This window comes from Gambusia affinis, linkage group LG04 (genome assembly GCF_019740435.1).
Source record: "Gambusia affinis linkage group LG04, SWU_Gaff_1.0, whole genome shotgun sequence".
Lineage (NCBI taxonomy): Eukaryota > Metazoa > Chordata > Actinopteri > Cyprinodontiformes > Poeciliidae > Gambusia > Gambusia affinis.
In genome coordinates, this window is record NC_057871.1 from 4,383,561 (window position 1) to 4,403,290 (window position 19,730).

Genomic DNA, 19,730 nt, shown 5'->3' on the forward strand with positions numbered 1-19,730 from the left:
CATCCTCCTCACCTCAAGCCCCTCCTCATCTGCTCCCTCTAATTGGCTTTATTAGCGTCTCTATGGGAGCAGCAACTAGAAGCAATTTGCTCATTATGTGCTGTATTAGCACTGGCCCCGGGGCAGGCATGCAACACAGAGGGAAGCCTGGCTGCACTCTGCCTTTAACAGGACCCCTGCCTCCAGTCTTTCCAGCAGCTACAGACCTGTTGGCCCTAACAACAAGCAGTTGTCAAGCACAGCTACTACAACTGTACACCAGGAACACTTTGAAGCTCTGCTAAAAGGGATATTTTGACCTTTTGACTTTTAAATAGTGTTGCACACACCCAAAATATATTCAACAAATTATAATTCGAAGGCTGATTTAGGGCTGTGTGATATAGACTTTGACTTTTATGGCAACTTTTTTGGCACTATTGAGACGATAATAACAATTATGATGAAAATTATTTCTTACTTCTGCATTCTAAGCTGTTCTTGGAAAATGTTCCCATTTGAAATAGTCTTCTTCAGGATGCCACTGTCAGAAAAGTGATTGATATCGCCAACCTGCACACATTTAATCTCATTTTCAAATTTACTGAATTTTCCTGATACTCTCATAGAACAAACTGTGAAGAAAATAGTAAAAACTACTTTTTCCCATGATGCTGTCACAGTTTTGTTTTTTAACATTACTAATTTTATCAGGAATACTATAGATCAATTTTCTTATGATAAATTTTTCTCAAGAAATGATAAACAGTATATTCCCACTCAGTCTAATTTGTATTCTATATTTAGTTGTAATCAAGCATATTGGTTGTAAAAATAATATTTATCTGATTATCCCACTGTAATAATAGTCAGTTTCATGATAATATTGTATTTAACTGTTATCTGGTACCTCAGCACTTTATATTCCCTACTTTACTGCTGAAAACGAAGAATAATTTTCTCCAACTTTGTTTAATAAAATGTTTCTGCTGCATTTGTTCAGTTCTGATCAAAGTCTGCTGTTCTTGTCCCAGAGGATTCTGTGGATGGTTTGGCTTAAGAAGCGGTGCATTATTTTTACACACTGTGAACAATAACTTTTCTGTTGTGATCAATTGCAGATGTCCTCAAGCATCCTTTTCTGCATCTGGAGCTACTGGGGACAGTCTAACTGCTGCAACAACAGCTGGTACTGACAAAGAAAAGCAGGAGCAGAGGTAATACTGGGTTTTAGTTAAGAAGTTACCTCTATTAAAACTTCTCGCTTCATATTTCTGGGTCAACATTATAAATTTAGGCTCAAGTATGTACATACAGTTTGATAAAAAGAACCTTGAATCTTTTTGCTGCAAGGCAACAGTGTAATGTTAAAGAAAAAAAAAAACAAGACAACAAAACAAGAGAGATATTTAAGGGTGCAAAAAAACTCACAGCACTGCATGTTAGAGAAAATCCACCATAAATGCTGCTTTTCCAATTTGTTGAATTTTTTTGTTGTGAAATTATTCCACACTGGAGTAAGGACTGTTTAAATAAATCCTTAAAAGCCCCACATTAATTCAACATCCATGAGGAGAAGCTTTATAAGGCAAACTATTTGATGAAGTGTTTGTATCTCAATATTTCCCCTCCGGTTTTCATTCACTCCCTCATGCTTTTATTTTACCTTGAACTTTATCTATGGCTGCAATTGGTGCAAAAGCTTCACCCCTCCCCCCTTGAACACAAATAGTCCCTGATTAAAGATGACAGAAGGTGCGTCTCTCTGAATGATGACTCTGTCTGCTTTGGAATAAAATATAAAATCATTTTCAATGCCATCAAATTTTGCCGAGGAACATGCAAAGAGGTCTATTTGGTCCATTAGGGGTATTTTCATGTAAATGCAAGCCCTCATTTCTGCAAAATGCCGCTCTGCATTCTTGTAAAAATCTCCATATGAGGGCTCTGCTCAACGTTATTGTATTGACAACTCTGTGACCACACTTTTTTTTCCCTTGCAGTTTTTGTGCCTCCTTTCTCCTTTTTTCATCCTGCGTTTTTGCTGCCCAGTGCAGAGAATATGAAATATTTATCAGGGCATCTTGTGTTGAAGCCACGATTCAACATAATAATGCTGCCAAGCTTTCGAGATAATAGTTTGCAATGTCGTGCAAAACAGGTTTCCTGCAGGGACAGTTTTCATGTCGTCAGGGGGAGAAAGAGCATAAATATTTTTTGTCAAAAAACTTTGCAGTATGGTTTGTCTGACTGCAGTCTCTGATATCAAACTGATTTAAAATTCACTTTCCAAACTCACAAATGTGACTTTGAAAAGCTTAAACACTGTCGAGGGAGACGTCTGTTTGACGTTTATTTGTGTGTATAAACTCTCTTTAGAATGCCGCCGCCAGTTTTTAATTATCTCCCTTGATGGTTGTCGGCGGTGTGTCCTGATGTGTTCCTGCTGTACCAGACCTGCATCAAGCTCGTCTCAAAGCGTGCACATGCACATGCAGCATGCTGTAGGTGTGATTTAGCTCACTCCCCTCTCTGTCTGGGCTACCAGAGTATTGTACCCAAGCCCCTTCTGTTGCTACTTTTTTTTTTGCTTATTTCCCAGTAAAAGCCAATTTTTGCTGTTTCAGACTCGTGCGTGAATGAACGGTTCAACCTGTGCCCAGATTGAACTGTACGGTAATCCTCCCCAAAGCCTCCGCCAGCTCGCTGATTGCCTTCATTTTTCAGTGTCACCAACAGGAAAGCCAAGGCAGTGTACCCATGTGAGGCCGAGCACGAGACGGAGCTCTCCTTCCAGGTCGGAGCAATATTCAGCCATGGTGAGTGTTATCTCCAACTCCAGTCGCTCACTCACAACCCGCTCTGGAATATTGGATTTAGGCAGGAGGAGGGAAACTGGGCTCTCAATCTGATCTGAAGTTGGAGGGAGTGATGAGGACAGTGACGGGGAGTCTCCAATCAGCACCCCTATAAGAGAAAATAAACGCTTGTTTATCTTTTCATTTACCAGAAATTCTGTTGTTTAAACAGAATCAAATTATTTTTTTGTGTGTATAAACAGCAACTCTGTTAACATATTTTTTTATGATTTGGGATCATCCCACTGAAGCTAATTATTTCCTGCTTGAATGAAGATGTTCTGTTTCTGATAAAAAGATTTAAGGACCGAAAAGGGAAACACTTGAATAAAAACAAATGCTTGTTAAACACTGAGAATCTGTTTCGGGTTCATTTACAATTTTCAGCAAACTACCAAACAATTATTTTAAGAGATGATAACTTAAATTATTAATTTAAAGGGGACCTATTATGTAAAATTTACATTTTGTACTTTTTTATACTTCCATTTTGGTACTTCTTCTTAAAGCTCAAGTTCCTCAAAAAAAAAATTCACTCAGCTGTTTTTGGAAGTTAGTTGAAGCTTTTTCATGTCTGGAAAATGAGCCATTTCAAAAACCTTTGAACGTAACTCCTCCAAAGTGACAAGAGGCCTTAAAACACCTCATTACGCAAAGAGATCAAAATAAGCAGAACGGAGCAGATTAAAATGTCATCATTTAAGAATAATTTCGTGCAAAAATACATGTTTTCTAAAGCCCATGGATCTATGCTAACCTGTTAAAGAAGCATAATAGGTCACCTTAAACCATAAATGGCTGTAAACCAGGAAATGTTTATATAAAACACTAAAGACAAGTTCTTATGGTTCAACAGTAGAAGAAAGGAGAATGACTGAATTGAAATGATTAAACTACATAAACTCAGTGCAGTCTCCTTAAATAAATGTCTGATATTCTCACTATCTAACACTGAGCTCTTTTGCTTTGTATCTGCTCCTCGCCCGTCTTTGGTCTCGCCCCCCTCGGTGACGCTCTCCTGCAGTGACCCCGTCGAGAGAGCCCGGCTGGCTGGAGGGGGAGCTGGAAGGAAAGAGAGGCCTCATCCCTGAAAACTACGTGGAGATGCTGTAAAAAAGATGACGAAGATATTTATATAACGTTTTATCACACCAAGGATTCACAGCAAAGCTTCTCTCCAAGTAATAATATCAGACATTTTTACAGGTAAATCATCCCAGACTCCACTACACAAACTTTGACGGCCACGTAGACATGACGACACATTTTAGAGCTTGTTTTAGTTAATTAAATAGTCAGGTGTTCAAATTGAGACATTGCATTTGTGCAGCAGGGTTTGCCTCGCGGTGTTCTGCTGTACATTACATGCTGTAATTGTAGTATCCAAGGAATTTAGCAGCAGCACCAGAGAAAAGGTGTCTGCCTGAGCTCACTCTCCTCTGCTCTGTTATACATGGTATCCATGAGCTCAAAGTCAAAGGGAGATCCTCGGAAACTCCAGCACTCAACCTGCTTTAATCTTTTACCCCTTCCACCATTAATTGTAGACTTTTATTTTTTACTAGATTAGAAATACCCGTGTGCCTTAATCACAGAAACACAGAGTGGTGTTTGTCTGTTTACGGGTATGTCTGAAACCAGTTGGAGTGAGGCTGCTCTCACCCATAAAATGTTTTATTTGCACCCTTTGTTATGAAAACAAGGCACGTCGCCGCTATAATTTAATTAAATTGGCACATTTATTGCATGAGATTTGTATTTCGAACACACTTTGTTCTCCGTTTGTTGTTGATGCACTTAGAAAACCAGTGAATTTGCCTGATGATTTTTCATGTTGAACACTAGCAGTTATCAGGGTCATCAGAGACTGAAAGCCAAGTATCTTTCCTTTCTCAACGTTGCTCCAGTTCTGAGCAGAAAAAACATGATACACTCCAACAAAGCTGAATTTTAAGTACCTCAGAATGTTTTACGTTTTAAACTTGTGCTGTGTTTGTGTTGGAGATATAAAAATGGTTACAACCAAGTGCATTTCATTCTGTTGTGTGGTTGACTGGTTTTATCTTTTGCTTAGGCTGGTTTCAGTCTGCATATATGTAACATTGCATTTTATCTCCCCAGTTCTTGTGCTAAACACTGTAATTTCTCTGTGAGCTTTGGTTTAGCATGCTGTTTTCAGCTGTGGTTGCAGTAATTTAAGATGATTCTTGGCATTATTGAAGGCCTTTCACTTGTTTTTTCTACTTTGCTGCATCTTGTTGATCAATGTTGAAAAATAAAGATTTTTTTTTTTTTTCCTTTTTGTTCAGTGTATAAATTTAGGTCCATTTTTTTTCTTATCAATTAAAATTTATTTTACAAATGATATATTTTGTTTTTGGTTTTCTTTTTTATTGAAACAAAAATTTTCAGACATTTGTGGTTTGTTTTTAAATCAGTCCATGCATTTTATATAGTTGAAGCCAGAAGCTTGCATACAATGAATAAAAGGACACAAAAACTTTTTTTCTCACTTTCTGGAGTTAAATCCAACCAAACTTCTCTTGTTTTAGGTCGGCTACAATTACAGAAATGATTTCTGTTTGCTAAAAGCAGCAGTAATAAGAGAGTATGTCGCTCACTATTCTCTAAATTAGATTTATTAATGTCTTCAAAATCAAACTTTTACATAAAGAATGATTTGTAACGAGTGAAAAGCCCAGACAATGTCATGGCTTTTGAAACTTCTGATTGGTTAATTGAGTTAGTTGAAGGGACAATTAATTCACTGTTTCTGGTTTCAGTCAAGAGAAATGAGTCAAGATATCAGGACGAGAACTGTGAAGCTGCAGCATTCTGGTTCACCCTTGGGAACAATTTCTACATCCTTAAGGTGCCTCGTTCATCTGTATAAACAATTGCAGGAAGTATAGTCATGATAAGAATGTCCAATTGTCATAGTACTCAGGAAGGAGAGGTGTTCTGGTCTGAAATGTACAAATCGACTGCAGAACTAAAGCCTAAGACCTTGTTAAGTTACTGCTGAAGCTGGTGAGACCATGTCATTATCCACAGTGGAACATGTTCTGTACCAACATGGGCTGAAAGGCCACTCAGCAAGGAGGAACCCATTTCTCAAAAAGAAACATAAAAAGCTAAATTGTGCATTGTAGAAAGAGAGAAAGAGCTTCATTGTTAAAGTTTCCAGTGGTCTCATAAAACTGCAGTGGAACTGTTTGGCTGTGATGACCATTGTTATATTTGGATGCTTGTAACCCTGGGAGCACCCTCTAAACTTTGATATATGTGTTGGTCCCACAATGTGATGTTGTATGCACTTCATTGAATATATTGCATCAGGGGGAAACATCATGTAGAAACACTGAAACATCAGCTACAAGAAACCAAGATATTCTCAAAAGATTCAAATTCAATTTTGGCATCCTGTGCTGACATGATGGCAGGGAGAACCTCTGGGGTTTTCTTTTTTTAAAACATACCTGTAGTTTTGTCATTGAGTACCAATCAGAGCTGGAATACATGTCTGCATAACGTCAAGTAGTAACATGCAATGGATTTGAATTACAACTGTGTCATCGGCATAGAATCGGAGAGATGCACCTTGTGCAGCAAGCCCCATGTCATTAATGTGAACTGCAAAGAGAGTAGTACCCAACACAAAGCCTTGAGGCACTCTGTGACACCACAATAACAACAATTGAGGATTTTGACACACTTGAAACCAGAAACGTAGGTCGAAAACTTGGTCTGAACTGCCAATTTGAAAAAGTGTGACATGATCCACAGTGTCAGTGCTACAGAAAGTACCACAGGGTAATCCTGGGCATTTAAGGTGTTTGAAAAGTCATTTAAAACTTTTTATGAAACAATACCCATCAATGTTGTTTTCGGAAACCAGACTGACGGGTGGAAAATACTACTAGAGTCCAAATGTCTCTTTAATTGGTCATTCACCAGTTTCTCAAGCATCTTAGCTAGAATGTAGAGTCAGAAATGGGTCGATAGCAGTTTTGTGAAGTGGGATCACCACCTTTTTAGTAAAGCTAGTACAAAGGCTCTTTTCCAAATCCGAGGAACGGTATTGCTTTGAATAAAAATATGTGACACTGAATGAGCTGAGACCTGCAGCGAGGTTATCAAGACAGGCTGATTTCTATAAAACTTCACAGACAGAAATGATAAAGTTAAGTACACAGTAAAAAGTCGGTTTGTGGTGACTCATTCGTTGCATCACCTGAGAGGCTGATTTACAGCTACACTGAGCCAGTTATGAAGTGAAATGCAAGTCTTACTTTTTAATGTCCAAACACTTAAAGGCTACATCCAAAAACACTCTCCTTAAAAGGATTAAAATTAGATGAGAAATCACTAATTCTCTCCTAAATGAAACAAAACGCCCATCCATGTTAATTCTTACGCTTCATGTTTGTAATTAACACAGTGAATGGCCTCCCTGCACAATGCTTTGACCTTTGTTACATAATTACCAGGAGGCAGTGATTTTTAATGGACCTCCTCTATTCGGTTACATAATCACACACGTAGCGTTTCAATGTGAGGAGTTACCAGCTACCTGAGGAAACTGCGATGAGATTGTAATAAAATGAGGCAGGGCTAATGAGACGGGCAAAGTATTCCTCCACCACCGCCCACCCCACGGGGCCCTTCATCTTCTCCTCTCTGCCAGGATGTTGCTGAATCATAAAGACGTCCACCTCACTTTGCTTTGGACTGAAAGCATGCCACGTGTCTGTCTGTCCTCATTTCTCCCGTTTCCTCTGCCTACCTGCCTATCACTACGTGGTATTTATCCTCCTCTTTTTTTTTTTCAGAACTAGCTCTCATTTCTTCCCCTTCCTGCTGCTCTTGTAGACACTTTGACTTGAATTTTGTTCATTCACTTCTTGTGAGTTTTGGGAAGTGAATGATCGTGGTACTTCAAATAATTCAGCTCCACTTTTTAAGCTTTTGAAGTTAAATCACTTGGCGCTGGGAAATCTATGCTGATTTTTATAACCTTTGCATGGCTTATTCCACATTTACCACAAGTCTTTCATGTCAAAGCTCTGTACTTTTTCAAGTTGAAATTTCCTAACTTACTATTCATATTGTTGAGCCTTTTTTAGAGGACAAATGCATCACAAAAATTTGAAAGGTTGATGTATGCATCAATAACGGCTGGATAAATAATGCATTCATTTGATCAACAGTTTGTTAAAAATTTAAAATAATTGACAGGTTGATGGAAAAACAATATTCATACAGTTTGATGCCATGAAGAAATGGAAGGATGGGTGGATAGTTAAATATATGTGGCAGGATTAACAACTATACAGTTGGAAAAACAATGAATAAATAACAAATGCACAATATAAATTAAATTATATTAAAAAGATAAATAGATGGAGGGTCAGAAAAATGGAAGGAAAGTATTGGTCAAATATATGGATGTAAAATTGGACAAAATGGTGGAAGAAGACCAGATAAATTGATGAATTGAGTACAATAATGATGCACAGATGGAAGGATGATTGGATAAAAAATGAAGGGGTGCATGGATGGAACAATGGACAGATGAATAAATGGAAAGTAGATTTGATTGAAAGATAAAAGGATGGATATATGGATTAACAAATGATAGAATGAAAATGGAGTGGGTGTTTAGTTTGATAAATGGTTTAAAAGATTAATAAATAATGAATGGCTGAATGAAGTGAAAGAGTGATTGGCAGATATGATGATTCTTATTTTCAGTCCGCTTCTCTAAGTTCCAGTGAAAGAATCTTTTTATGCTCATGAGAAAAATAAGACATATTGCTAACATTGAACAGCTTTGACATTGAAAGAAGTCACTTTTTTAGCAACTTTACTACTTATCTTTAGAAATGCATATTTCTCACATAAACAGTGAGACAGGAAAAAAAAATCTAAATATGCAGACATGGTTCCAGAATACATTTCCTTTCTCCTGCATACTCAGTCTTCAGTTCCTCACTCTTCATGACTGTGAAAGAAACCTTTATATACTAAGTGCTGATTAGATGTAGGTGTGTTTGCGTGAAACTTGTTCATCTCCCGCTTCCTGGTTCTGGCCACGTTCCAGATGTCCTCTGCTTCTCGTGATGCAGTGTCCTTCAGCCTTAAAACACACTGTGACTCAGCTTGGATCAAAGATTCGGAATCGTTTATCTGCTACTGTGAGAAAATGACGCAACTGGACAATATGTCTGAATTTCTCCAAATGCAACTGCAGAGCTAACGTTAACTTAATACTTTCTGGTGTCTCCCTGCGTTTCCTTCAGGGGGCAAAGCTCAAATATAATCATAGTAAGACTTGATGTATTATTGAGGATGAAAACGCAGCGGGAATTCGCAGAAAAGGGAATTTCATACATAAAGGAGAGAGTGTAGAGAAGAGGGAAGGGAAAAAAACAGCCTCGGCTCAGAAAGTGGGCCACAGAAGCTGCCATGTGCGCGGGTGCAGCCGTGAAATCAGCCTGATCCAATAGATTCTGTTTATCTGGCACGACTACAAGTGAAAGCAATTGGAAATCTGGGGGAGATTTGGAGAAGGCTGTGATTCAGAGAGAGGGGGGGTGAATGAGCAAAAAAGTAATACTGTCTGCTCTCCAGTCTGGCAAAGCAGGCGTTTGTTCAGATCAGACCTTAACAAGGTTAATGGTGATTTTTCTCCACAGGTTCATTTTAACTGTAAAAGTCTCCTGCCTTTCTATTCCTTCCTTCTTTGTTCCTCTTACTCCAGCTCCTTTAAGCTGCCGTACCTGCTGCTGCTCCTCAGCACATCCTTTCTGTGCTACCAAAGTTCGTTATTTTTCTCCAGGCACTAAATGGATATATGGATTAATCTACATAAAACAGGTTTTTTAGCATAGTTAAATTGCATTCAACAACTTTCGTCTTCAAAAATCAGTCAGCCCCATAACATAAATTAAAAATGTATTCAAAGTGAATACCTCCTTTTAAGTGGACAATCAATTTCACATATTAAAAGCAAAAAGATTTTTCTATATTTCAAACTTGCAATAAAGACAAAGATGATGCAATGAAAAGATTAGCAAATACTGATGTCTAAAATCAAGAATCAAATATTTTATTAATGAAACGATATCTGTTCACACCTGAATAACTAAGGAGTCGACACACTTATCATCATAAGGGGATTTATTTTGCATAGAAAACGATTGTTCATTTTCCACATATTTGGTTACCTGCTAATAGCAAAAATCTTAATAAAACTTTTATACCTCTATATTGTAATAGTTTTCACACCAACACCGTGTAATATTCATTGACATACACTGGCAACCATCTTAGCATGGCAGTTCACAGTTGGGGTTCAGCCAATCAGCAATACTATCATGCACGATATCGGTTTCAGAAAAGACGACATCCGCATTAACCCGTACAAAACGTCGCTGAGTGTTGATTTAAACATGTCCAAACCTGTAGGGGGCAGTATAGTACAAAGCTGATTTCAGTCAATTAGATTGCTTCAAAACAACTACGACTTCTTGATAGGAATTAAACATGGCGCCAGGAGGTTCATTTGTGTGTGCAGATAGATAGCTTGAACTACTTTTAAGTACCGTATTAGCATATGACGTCAAGTTAAAACACGACACAATGTCGATTGGGAGTCAGTATGGCGCATTGTATGTCGCAGACTTTAATGTATTTTAATGGGACTCTAAATCCCAATTTACCCACATTTTCTCAAATTTCCACTTTTGTCGGGGTTTCTATAATCGTTTGAAAGGCCAAAACTCATAAAAATGTATTTGCTTTCTTAGATATATATCAACATGAGGCATCAGAATTTGAAATAAGCAAAACAATATTTATAGAGGAATATACATTGACAGACAATGAGCATAACAACCAGCAAGTTAAAATCATCTTCATGCTTTTTCACCTGCACAGTTAAGGATTTACTTTGACTTGAACAACAATCTAAGATTTGTGGTCAGTGAAAGTTCATGAGTCATATTCAATAAATATATTTGTTTGAGGCTCGTTTGCTAGATGTTTTGAAAATAACAACCTTTAAAGAAATTAAAAATACTTTTTATTAAGCCAAACTTCTGTATTTTTTTTTTTTTTTTTTTATTATTATTATTGGACTGATGTAATACTCTAATCCCAAATGTCATGTTTTCTTGAGCTGTAAGCAGAAAATCACAATGGACAGAAATAAAGGCTTTACAATGAATTAATTAAATCATTTAATGTTTTTGCTGAGTGAATTATGTTACTGAAATAAGTTAACTTTTCTAATGCTTTCTTATTTATTGAATATGACTGTGCATTGACTGTTGGGTAGGCTGTAGGTTTCTGTTTTCTAAAGTAAACAACACACATAAATAATCAGATCACATTAATCAGTCAGTGTAATGGTTTTATTAGAATCTTGCAATATTTCTGCAAACACAAGTATGGCAATATCTGCATTAAGATATACAGTAGTATCTGGTTTCAAAAATTGCTGAAGGAGGTTTGGTGAAGGAGGTTCACTGTATGTTTGCTAAGAAAACTTGTACTGAGTAAAAAGGTATTTTTGGATCTGGAAAAAAAGCATTTCTGTATATTTTTATATATATATTTATATATTTATTAATAAATAATGCACTGCCATGGCCGTGGAGATATGGCTTAGACTGTCTACACCCGATTCACAACTCTGAAAAACGGCAATGACATGACTCCATACACACAATGACGTAATAGTGTCAGGAACAGCAGTTAGACTAATCGTGAGACAAACAAGCCAAAAAAGGAGAGTGAATTTAGAAGAGGACTGTTCAGAAGACAATGCAGCTCCCTGGAGTTTTGGGAAAGTTTGAGCTGGCAGTATGTAATGACTGATGACCAAAAAATAAACTGTACATTAATCAGCTTCCCTCTCTTGGAACTAGTTTGACAGTTGTGAATATTCTTGTTTACTTTTTGCTGGAAGTTGGATGAGAGTGTCACTACAACTTACAGGTCCGTCTGCTGACAGAGAATTGCACTTACTTGCAGAAGATTTTCTTTTCTCTCACTTTGTTAAAGTGACAGCTGAAAATATTGAATTACTAACAATGCAGCTCGAGCGCAGATAGATTTATATGCTCACTTATTTCCAACACTCCCCTGTTCCCGGTTCAATACTTTGCTGTCACACTTTAATCCCTCCACTGTTTGTAGCTCATATTTTGCCAGTAAAAATTTAAAGAAATAGTTTGGGAAAAATTTGAAGTGTGGATTTTGTGGATTTGTCATTAGTCAGTATGTTACCTGCTGAAAGCTTTCAGAACGATCTCGGTTTGGGGAAACAGAAGTTCCCATGAAAGAGTCCTGCTAATGGCTAGTCCAGATTGAATTTCTGCTCCAATCTTTGTGCTTTAAAATTGTTGTTTACTCTGAGATGTTCAAGTATTTGTATTGAACCACAACTGTGTAGTTTTCATAGTCTGAAGTAAACATATTTAGAAAACAGTCAGAAGCAATTACAACTTTTTTACCTGTTATTCAGTTACAAAGCTTTGACATCTCAACACCCATGTTTGATGCAAAACATATAAATGAAATGATTTCTAAAGTACTCTACACCAAAGCAATGCAAGAATATCTAGAAATTATGTCACACAGGAACTAGACATTTCGTGTTTTACCCAGCAGAGTGAAATGGTTCCAAGTTGTGTTTATCCTTCTTTGCAGCTTCAAATAAATGTGGCTGAATACAGCCAAAGACATTTAATAAGCAATTCCTGATACAAAATCATTTGCTTCACATTGTTGCATTTGACATTTAAATGGTTGTTTTATAATTTTGCTTTGCATTGTATTTTTAAATTTCAATGAAATTATCATAAAATTAATTTAAAAAACCTGTTTTTAAAGTTCATAGATACTTCCTGCCTGTCTTTAAAAGAACTGATTATGTTCAAATCTCATTTTGTGAAGCATCCATCAGTAAAATTTTTTTCTTGAAAACATTACCTGGTCATTTGAAATCTAAATGTTCCTTAAAAATTGTTTTTGAATCCACTTTCAGGCTGTCTTTACTTAAGAAATTAGTTAGTTTCTCCCAACAGAGATTATCCAGATTATTGTCTGTTGAAGGTAGATTCTGACTATAACTCCACAGAAAACCACATTAAAAAAATCACAGTTTTTCCTTTCACGTTTTCAAATAGCTTAATTTGCAGTGTGAAGATAGTTTTGTGAACACAATGGAACCAAACATAAAATTTATTTTATAACTGGAAACATTCATATGATAGTTGTTTTTTCCTAAGTTTACTCACAGCTCATAAACATGTCCTATAATGAGACATCCAGTCTCACTTGGAGAGGTTGCAGAAGATTCAACATCCTGAATTTACCTTTCTTTACCTCAAATTATTTTCTTTGATGGCCAAACCTTCATGCACATTTCTTTTCAATTGTTCATTTGTAATAAAATAAAATAAATAATAACGCCAGCGCAAACTCATGTTGAAGTCAGTGATTCTAAGTTAATGTGTTCACCTGTTTATATTTCAATGCTAAAAAGTCAATAACTTCTTTTAACATGTCCCAGTTTCAACAGTATGCGACTCCTTGGTTTTAATTATTATAGTGCTTTTCTACTTTGTTACCGTGGTTACGATATCACCTCAACAGCAAAGAGGATCCCTTTCTTAATACAGCTTGTTACAAATTTTTAAAAAAAAGTGCTTTTGATTTTTTTATTTGTTTAAGGAAACAATAATGAAGAAAATAAAAAAAAAAAGCAAAATAAAAAAATGTCCTCAGTGAGTAGATAATAAATGTACTCTCTCTAACATTCAGGTAGTATACGCCATAAGTCTCTCACGATAAATGATACATTCATTTCACTGTGCCAACCCTTACTCTGCGAGCCAACAAACAGAACATGGCGAGTGGGAAACACATTTTTTTTCAACTGTTTAACAAGATGGTTAAAGTAGAAATGTTTTATACTACACTCAACATAAAGACTTGCCTTATTATTTACAATATATACTGTAAAACTGTAAATCAGGTGAGATAAAAAGGCACAAGTTTCCCTTTTTTTAAGTACATGTAAACATCTCATCAAAAAGCATGCAATAACATTTTTGTTTTACAAAAAGGATATCATTTTTAGACAAAGTACTTAAATATTGTTTTCCTGCAAAATATAATTCTCTCAAAAATACTTTCCCATTCATTCTATGAACTGTTAGACATTTTTTATTCTTCAAAAAGGACAACAAAAGGGGGCAAAATAAAGGATTAAATGAAGCCTTTCTGGAAAGGTGCTGAAAATTATTGCAGTGGAGAAAAAAAACATTGAAATAATATTTCTGTATAGTATAGTGAAAGAGGGGAAGTTAGCCCTACATTCTTACCCAATATGTTTTGTTCCATAATTTATGGAGAAAAAAAAACTAACAGGATGGGAAAATTTGACAATAGTAAGAAATAAAATACACAACCCTCCCCTTTTTCTGTTCCCCATCATTAAAACTATATTTACTACAACTCCAAAGACAAACAAATCTGGCTTCTGTTTGCCTGAAAATGAACTTCAACTCAGAGAAGAGAAGAGAGCTAAAAGTCTGGCGGAACGGTTCCAGAGCCGAGCCAAGATTATGTGGGGCCAGAAGTAGAATTTAATTTGGGGCCCCAAATTAATTTGTCTGGTATCTTCATTTGGTTAGGCAGCTGCCAGAATCCTGCATTAAGTGAAGGTTCATTGTTATTTGTTTATTTACAGCTACAGTGTTGATGAAAGGTGATTCCCACACAGACACAAGCAGGAGAAATGACTGAACTATGGTGACTTCAGTCATGCTCTTCAAAACTATCAAATTGTATTATTTTGATATTACATATTCATATGTCAAATTAAATTAAAATTAAACATTTTAGTTTTAGTAGAGATGCACCAATCAAATTTTTGTGGCCAATTTAAAAATTTTGTGAAGCTCTGACCCTCCGGATACAATTTTAATAGATTTTGGTTTCTCTTGGATAAACTTAATCACCACTCATTAATTATTTACCTGAAGAGCAAAGGAACCACTTCAGGAGTTGAAAGGGCAGTTGCCCTAAACCTGATTTTTAAGATGCAGATTTAATTTTAGCATCCTAAATGTACAATTATCAGTTTGCTTTGTAACAACAGCTTCCATGTGTATTCCCTAAAATGTAGACTATTTCAAAAGCCAAAATTTCTAAAACACCCTATGTTTCATGATAGAGGCTGAAAGCTACAAGGGATGATAAATCAGACCAACTTGGCTACAACACAATCAGTCTTTCTGTTATCTGTTTAATTGCTCTACTCATTTAAATTAGAATTATGCCTAACATTACTGACATTCTTACCTTTAAAGTGAAACATTTCAATGTTACCTATATTTTTCTTCTAACTGAAATGTAAGAAACATTTTGAAGTCAAAGTCCAAACATGAACCTGATAGAGGGAGCTAGAGATTAGGGTGATGGCAAAGCTGCCTTCCAACCTCAAAAGACACTAAGCATCAAAGAGAAAGAATTATTTTTTTTTTGAGTACAATCATTTGACAATGTTTCGAATATTCTGTAAGATACGCATCTAATTTCCAAATATTTAAAATGCCTGTTGTGCTTCTTTAGAAAATGCTAATGGTGAGTTTTCTGTCCTTAGTACACCCATCCACAACAAAGGGTGTTGCAGCTGCGCAGTCCAGTAGGGTTTGGGCATAGCATGTTTGCTGACCCAAAAATGATCTGATGTTTTAGTTTCCTGATTATTTCCTGTCAAGTTAAAACTCAGCTGATGCTCGGTGCATCCCTTTAGTGAAGTAAGTCACTGATAATGGGGGCTGCTTAGCTTGCTTTGCCTTGGGCCGGCTTTGAGAGGAGCTGGTGCTCTAATGCAGCACACCAGCACCAGGCTAGGTGGCTAATACTATGCTATCTGACATTAGGCTGGGTGAACATGCAGAAATCTCTTCCTTTGTTATAAGAGTTGCTTAAAGGAACAAACGATCCCTGCTAGCTGCGCTAATGCCTCATTTCACATTGTTCCTCCTCTGTGCAAATCTAAATGTGGAAACAGGATATGGCTAAAATCTATGACATGTGTGCATAATAACCTACACTGAAAGAGCAGATAAACTATTCACATGCTTTCCGAGAGAGAGATAAAAAAAAAAATGCACACAAACTTCATACACGCATGTAAATACACACTTGCACAGGGCACAATAACTGGATAACAATCACGCCTCCCCACACACTTGTTATCTTCTCTGTCGCTTTTCAGTAGCATCATCGTAGTTTTCCGCAACCATCCAGAAACCAGTGGGGTGTGAGACTATTAAACGGTCCAGAAGACCATAGTGAAAGTAATACAACTTGGCCCACATATAAGAGGAAAAAAAAGAGGAATCTACATTGGAAAAACTGACCGTTTCAGCAGAATAATCTGTTCTTCATCAACACGTACCTTAAAACATCTTCTGTACATCAACTGAGGAGAATGGTGTTAATACCTGTACAAACTTGCTCGGTATTGATGTGTTAGCTGTAAGCAGAGTAATGCTCCACGTTGGATACTATAAACTTTACAGAGTATGTGTGTTCAGACTTTGAGTCCATATATATTGTAGTGTCTGGGCTGTCTATTTGTTACTGTACATGTTACGTCTCGCCTCGCTTTGTAGAAATGAAGCACCTTAATGTAAAATGACTGGCTTGTCAAAAAAAACAAACCCTTCTATAAAATGCTTTTTTATTGTCTCTGGGAAGAGTAGATAAGTGTTGGTTCACAAAGGGCTGGTTTAGCTTCATTGTGGGTAGAAACAGACATTTGGACAGCTGCTCTGGAGATAACACAAATGACAGCTATTACTACAGATTCACTTCAGTCAAATCCATTATCAGTCGACTTTTACTGAAATTGTTTCTGTAAATGCATTATTTCATCCTGCAATTTTTTTTTACTTCATTTATTTATTTTTTTCTGCAGAAAAGGTAAAGTGTTGCATCAATATATAACACAATGTCTCTGAAGGAGTCACGGGAGTTTCATGTTCAAGCTTTCTTCACACTGGAGAGATATATTCATTTCAAAACAGCTCAAGCTTTGGACTTTTGCATAATAGTCTTGATTGTTTCACTACACATATTTAAACTTGTGTATATGTCGATGTCATTAATGGCCGTCACGATGCAGACTTGTGAACCGAACTTGGACTTGTTAGATCTGATGTCGTCGTTTAGCTTATGATGATACCTGTATAGCCCTTGGGATATCTTCACAGAGACCTGCAGCCTCCACATGAAGTCCTTTGCTGCTACACGCAGAGCTAATTTACTAGTCTAAGCAGGATATTACCAAGTGTGATTATTATTTTTAAGACTGCATAAGCTGGATTTAATATTTGCAATTTTAAAAAAAAAAACAACTTTTCAGTGGATTTGTAAGGGAATCTCAATATAGTGCAGGCGGAGGGCATTTACGGGAAGGCATGTAAGTGTGTTAATTTTCCATCTACTCCTGTGTGAATATATTCTAGGTGATTTATGGCTTTATCTCCACAGAATACTGTTTTCATCTTTGGGGCAGGGTTGCATGGGTGTACATCAGGATGTTTTCGTCAGGTTTGTCAAAAGTCAATCTCGTCGTGTCGTTCTCGATGTCTCAAACTATTCACAGCTCTAAGATGCTTATGGTGACTTCAGGGTCAAATCCTTCTCCTCACCACTCTGCTCGACTGCGATCCGAGGCGAGGACGCCGCCTCAGAGGGCGGCAGGGTGAGGGGCCGACAGGTCAGGCCTTTCTTGCACATGTTTCCTTCCCTGAACCTCGTTTTCTTCTTTCTTTCCCGGTTCTTAATGCCACTTCTGTTCCGGCTTTGCAGCGAGTCACTTCTTGTGGAAGTAGATGGTGTGAGTAAGGCCCGACTCCACCTTTGGTATCTGGTCACTGATGATCTCAACCAACATTTCGGGGAACTCCACCTTCAGGGCCTGCGACTCACGGAAGGTGTAGAAGCAGAAGTCCAACAAGTTCCCAACGAGCTGCACATCACAAACACACAACTCAATGAAAACAGAACTCACTTTCATAAACTGGCCTTGCAAAGTTCTTATTACTACACAAAATGAATTGTAATGACACTTCATGCAGAAAATTATGTACATTTTTCAAATTTCTTATAAAAATTAAAATCTACGGCATGCATTGTCATAATTATGAGAATAAAGTTATAATATTACAAAATTAAAGTCTTATGATAACAAATTCTAAATAACATGAGAATAAAGTCAGGACAATAGGAAAATACAGTCATATCACCAAAACACAATAATCTGTTTTACCAGTTAGGAAATACATATTAGCATTAAATTACTGTCACCAGCATGACTTTAAAATGGTTGTGCATACATCAAACAGAGAACAAGATGAACTTGCCAAGTACGTCACATCACATCTTGATTATTTTATTTTTCACCTTAAAACAATTTTTTTCTTATACTTTTACACTTTTCTTCTGGCAATATTCTATTTTTATTTAGCTAGTAGTATGAGTTTATTCTCATAATATTATGATTTCACTCTTGTAATGTAAAAAAATATATATGTTATTCTGGTCTTGACACCCCTCTGTACTCTAACACCCTTAATTAAATGCTAATTTTCTTTAGGATTTCCCAAACTAGTAAAAATCTGCCTGTGTGTAATTTAACCTCAGCATGAATCCAGCTGTTCTGCGTTAGAGAGCATTAGTAAACAAACAGCAGCATGAGGGCAAGTAACACAGCGGGCAGGTCAGGAGGAAAGTTGTGGAAAAGTTTAAAGCAGAGTCAGGATAGAAAACAATATCCAAACGTTGAACATCTCACAGAAACTGAGAGGCAGACAACTCAGACTACACATCATATACACTGCAAAAACACAAAATCTTTCCATGGATTTTTGTCAAGTTTCCACTGGAAACATTTTAGTACACTTGAAATAAGACAAAGCCAACTTACAAGTTACTCTAGCAATAAGTAGGAGATTGCCTCAAGTCAATAAGTTGTTAATATTAATTTTAAAAAACATTCTAGTCCCACTTGGTGAATTATTTTACTAATGATAAGAAAATTGCCTCATGTTAAAAGTGAAATAATCAACCAATGGAACTGGTACTTTTTCAACATTATTAAGGAATTACTGACTTACAATAAGCTTGCAAGTTAGTTTTGTTGTATTTTATATACACTAAGATATATATGTAGAGACTGTCCCAAAAATACTTGGGGAGATTCTGTGATTTTACCCTTTACAGTAAAACATGGAGGTGGCAGTATCATGCCATGGGCATGGTTTTGACCTTTCAGCAGGACAATGATTCTCAATTAGATGTGCAAGGCAGGTAGGGATGTGACCTGCAGCTGTAGTTACAGCAAAATCTGTTTCTCCTAAATGTTGACTCAGTTTGGCTAAATTAAAAAAGTCAGACTTTTTCTTTTGTTGGAAAAAAGGTAATTATGGTTGATTGTTTCTCAATTCCTCGATTATACACTACCTTGTTTCAGTCTATCACATAAAATCCCAGTAACTTGACAAAATGGGGAAAAATGTAAATGGTCTGAATACTGCTGCAGGGCAGCTTCTTGTCTTCATTCGAAACAGGAACATTTTAATATATTTCTCCCAGTTCAGGTTAAATTTCCTTTATAGCTCTTTTTTGTTGACCACTTGGGGGCAGCACGTATTTTATTTCTTTCCTCTACCCAGCTCTCCGTGAGAGAAAGGTCATTCTGTCAGCACAAACTCCAATTACTTAATCATAAGGCTGAATTAATTCTGGTCAGTTATTTTTATGACTTCCCGCTTGCTGATCTTCACCTCCAGGCTTTGCTTT

General features: G+C 36.6%; 2 protein-coding genes across 2 annotated transcripts in view; one reads left to right on the forward strand and one right to left on the reverse strand.

The window, feature by feature from the left end:
• The window catches only part of arhgap10 (Rho GTPase activating protein 10), a 51,714-nt gene extending 46,581 nt beyond the window's left edge, over window positions 1–5,133 (forward strand). The window contains 3 exon segments of the mRNA XM_044114679.1: window positions 1,101–1,196; window positions 2,707–2,798; window positions 3,862–5,133. Coding sequence (XP_043970614.1) covers window positions 1,101–1,196; window positions 2,707–2,798; window positions 3,862–3,950 — 277 coding nt within the window. The 3' untranslated portion in view covers window positions 3,951–5,133.
• A 4,185-nt stretch (window positions 5,134–9,318) lies between these two features.
• nr3c2 (nuclear receptor subfamily 3, group C, member 2) overlaps window positions 9,319–19,730 on the reverse strand; it is a 97,067-nt gene continuing 86,655 nt past the window's right edge. Inside the window, exon 9 of the mRNA XM_044114680.1 lies at window positions 9,319–17,898. Coding sequence (XP_043970615.1) covers window positions 17,743–17,898 — 156 coding nt within the window. The 3' untranslated portion in view covers window positions 9,319–17,742. The remainder of the gene's footprint in view (window positions 17,899–19,730) is intronic.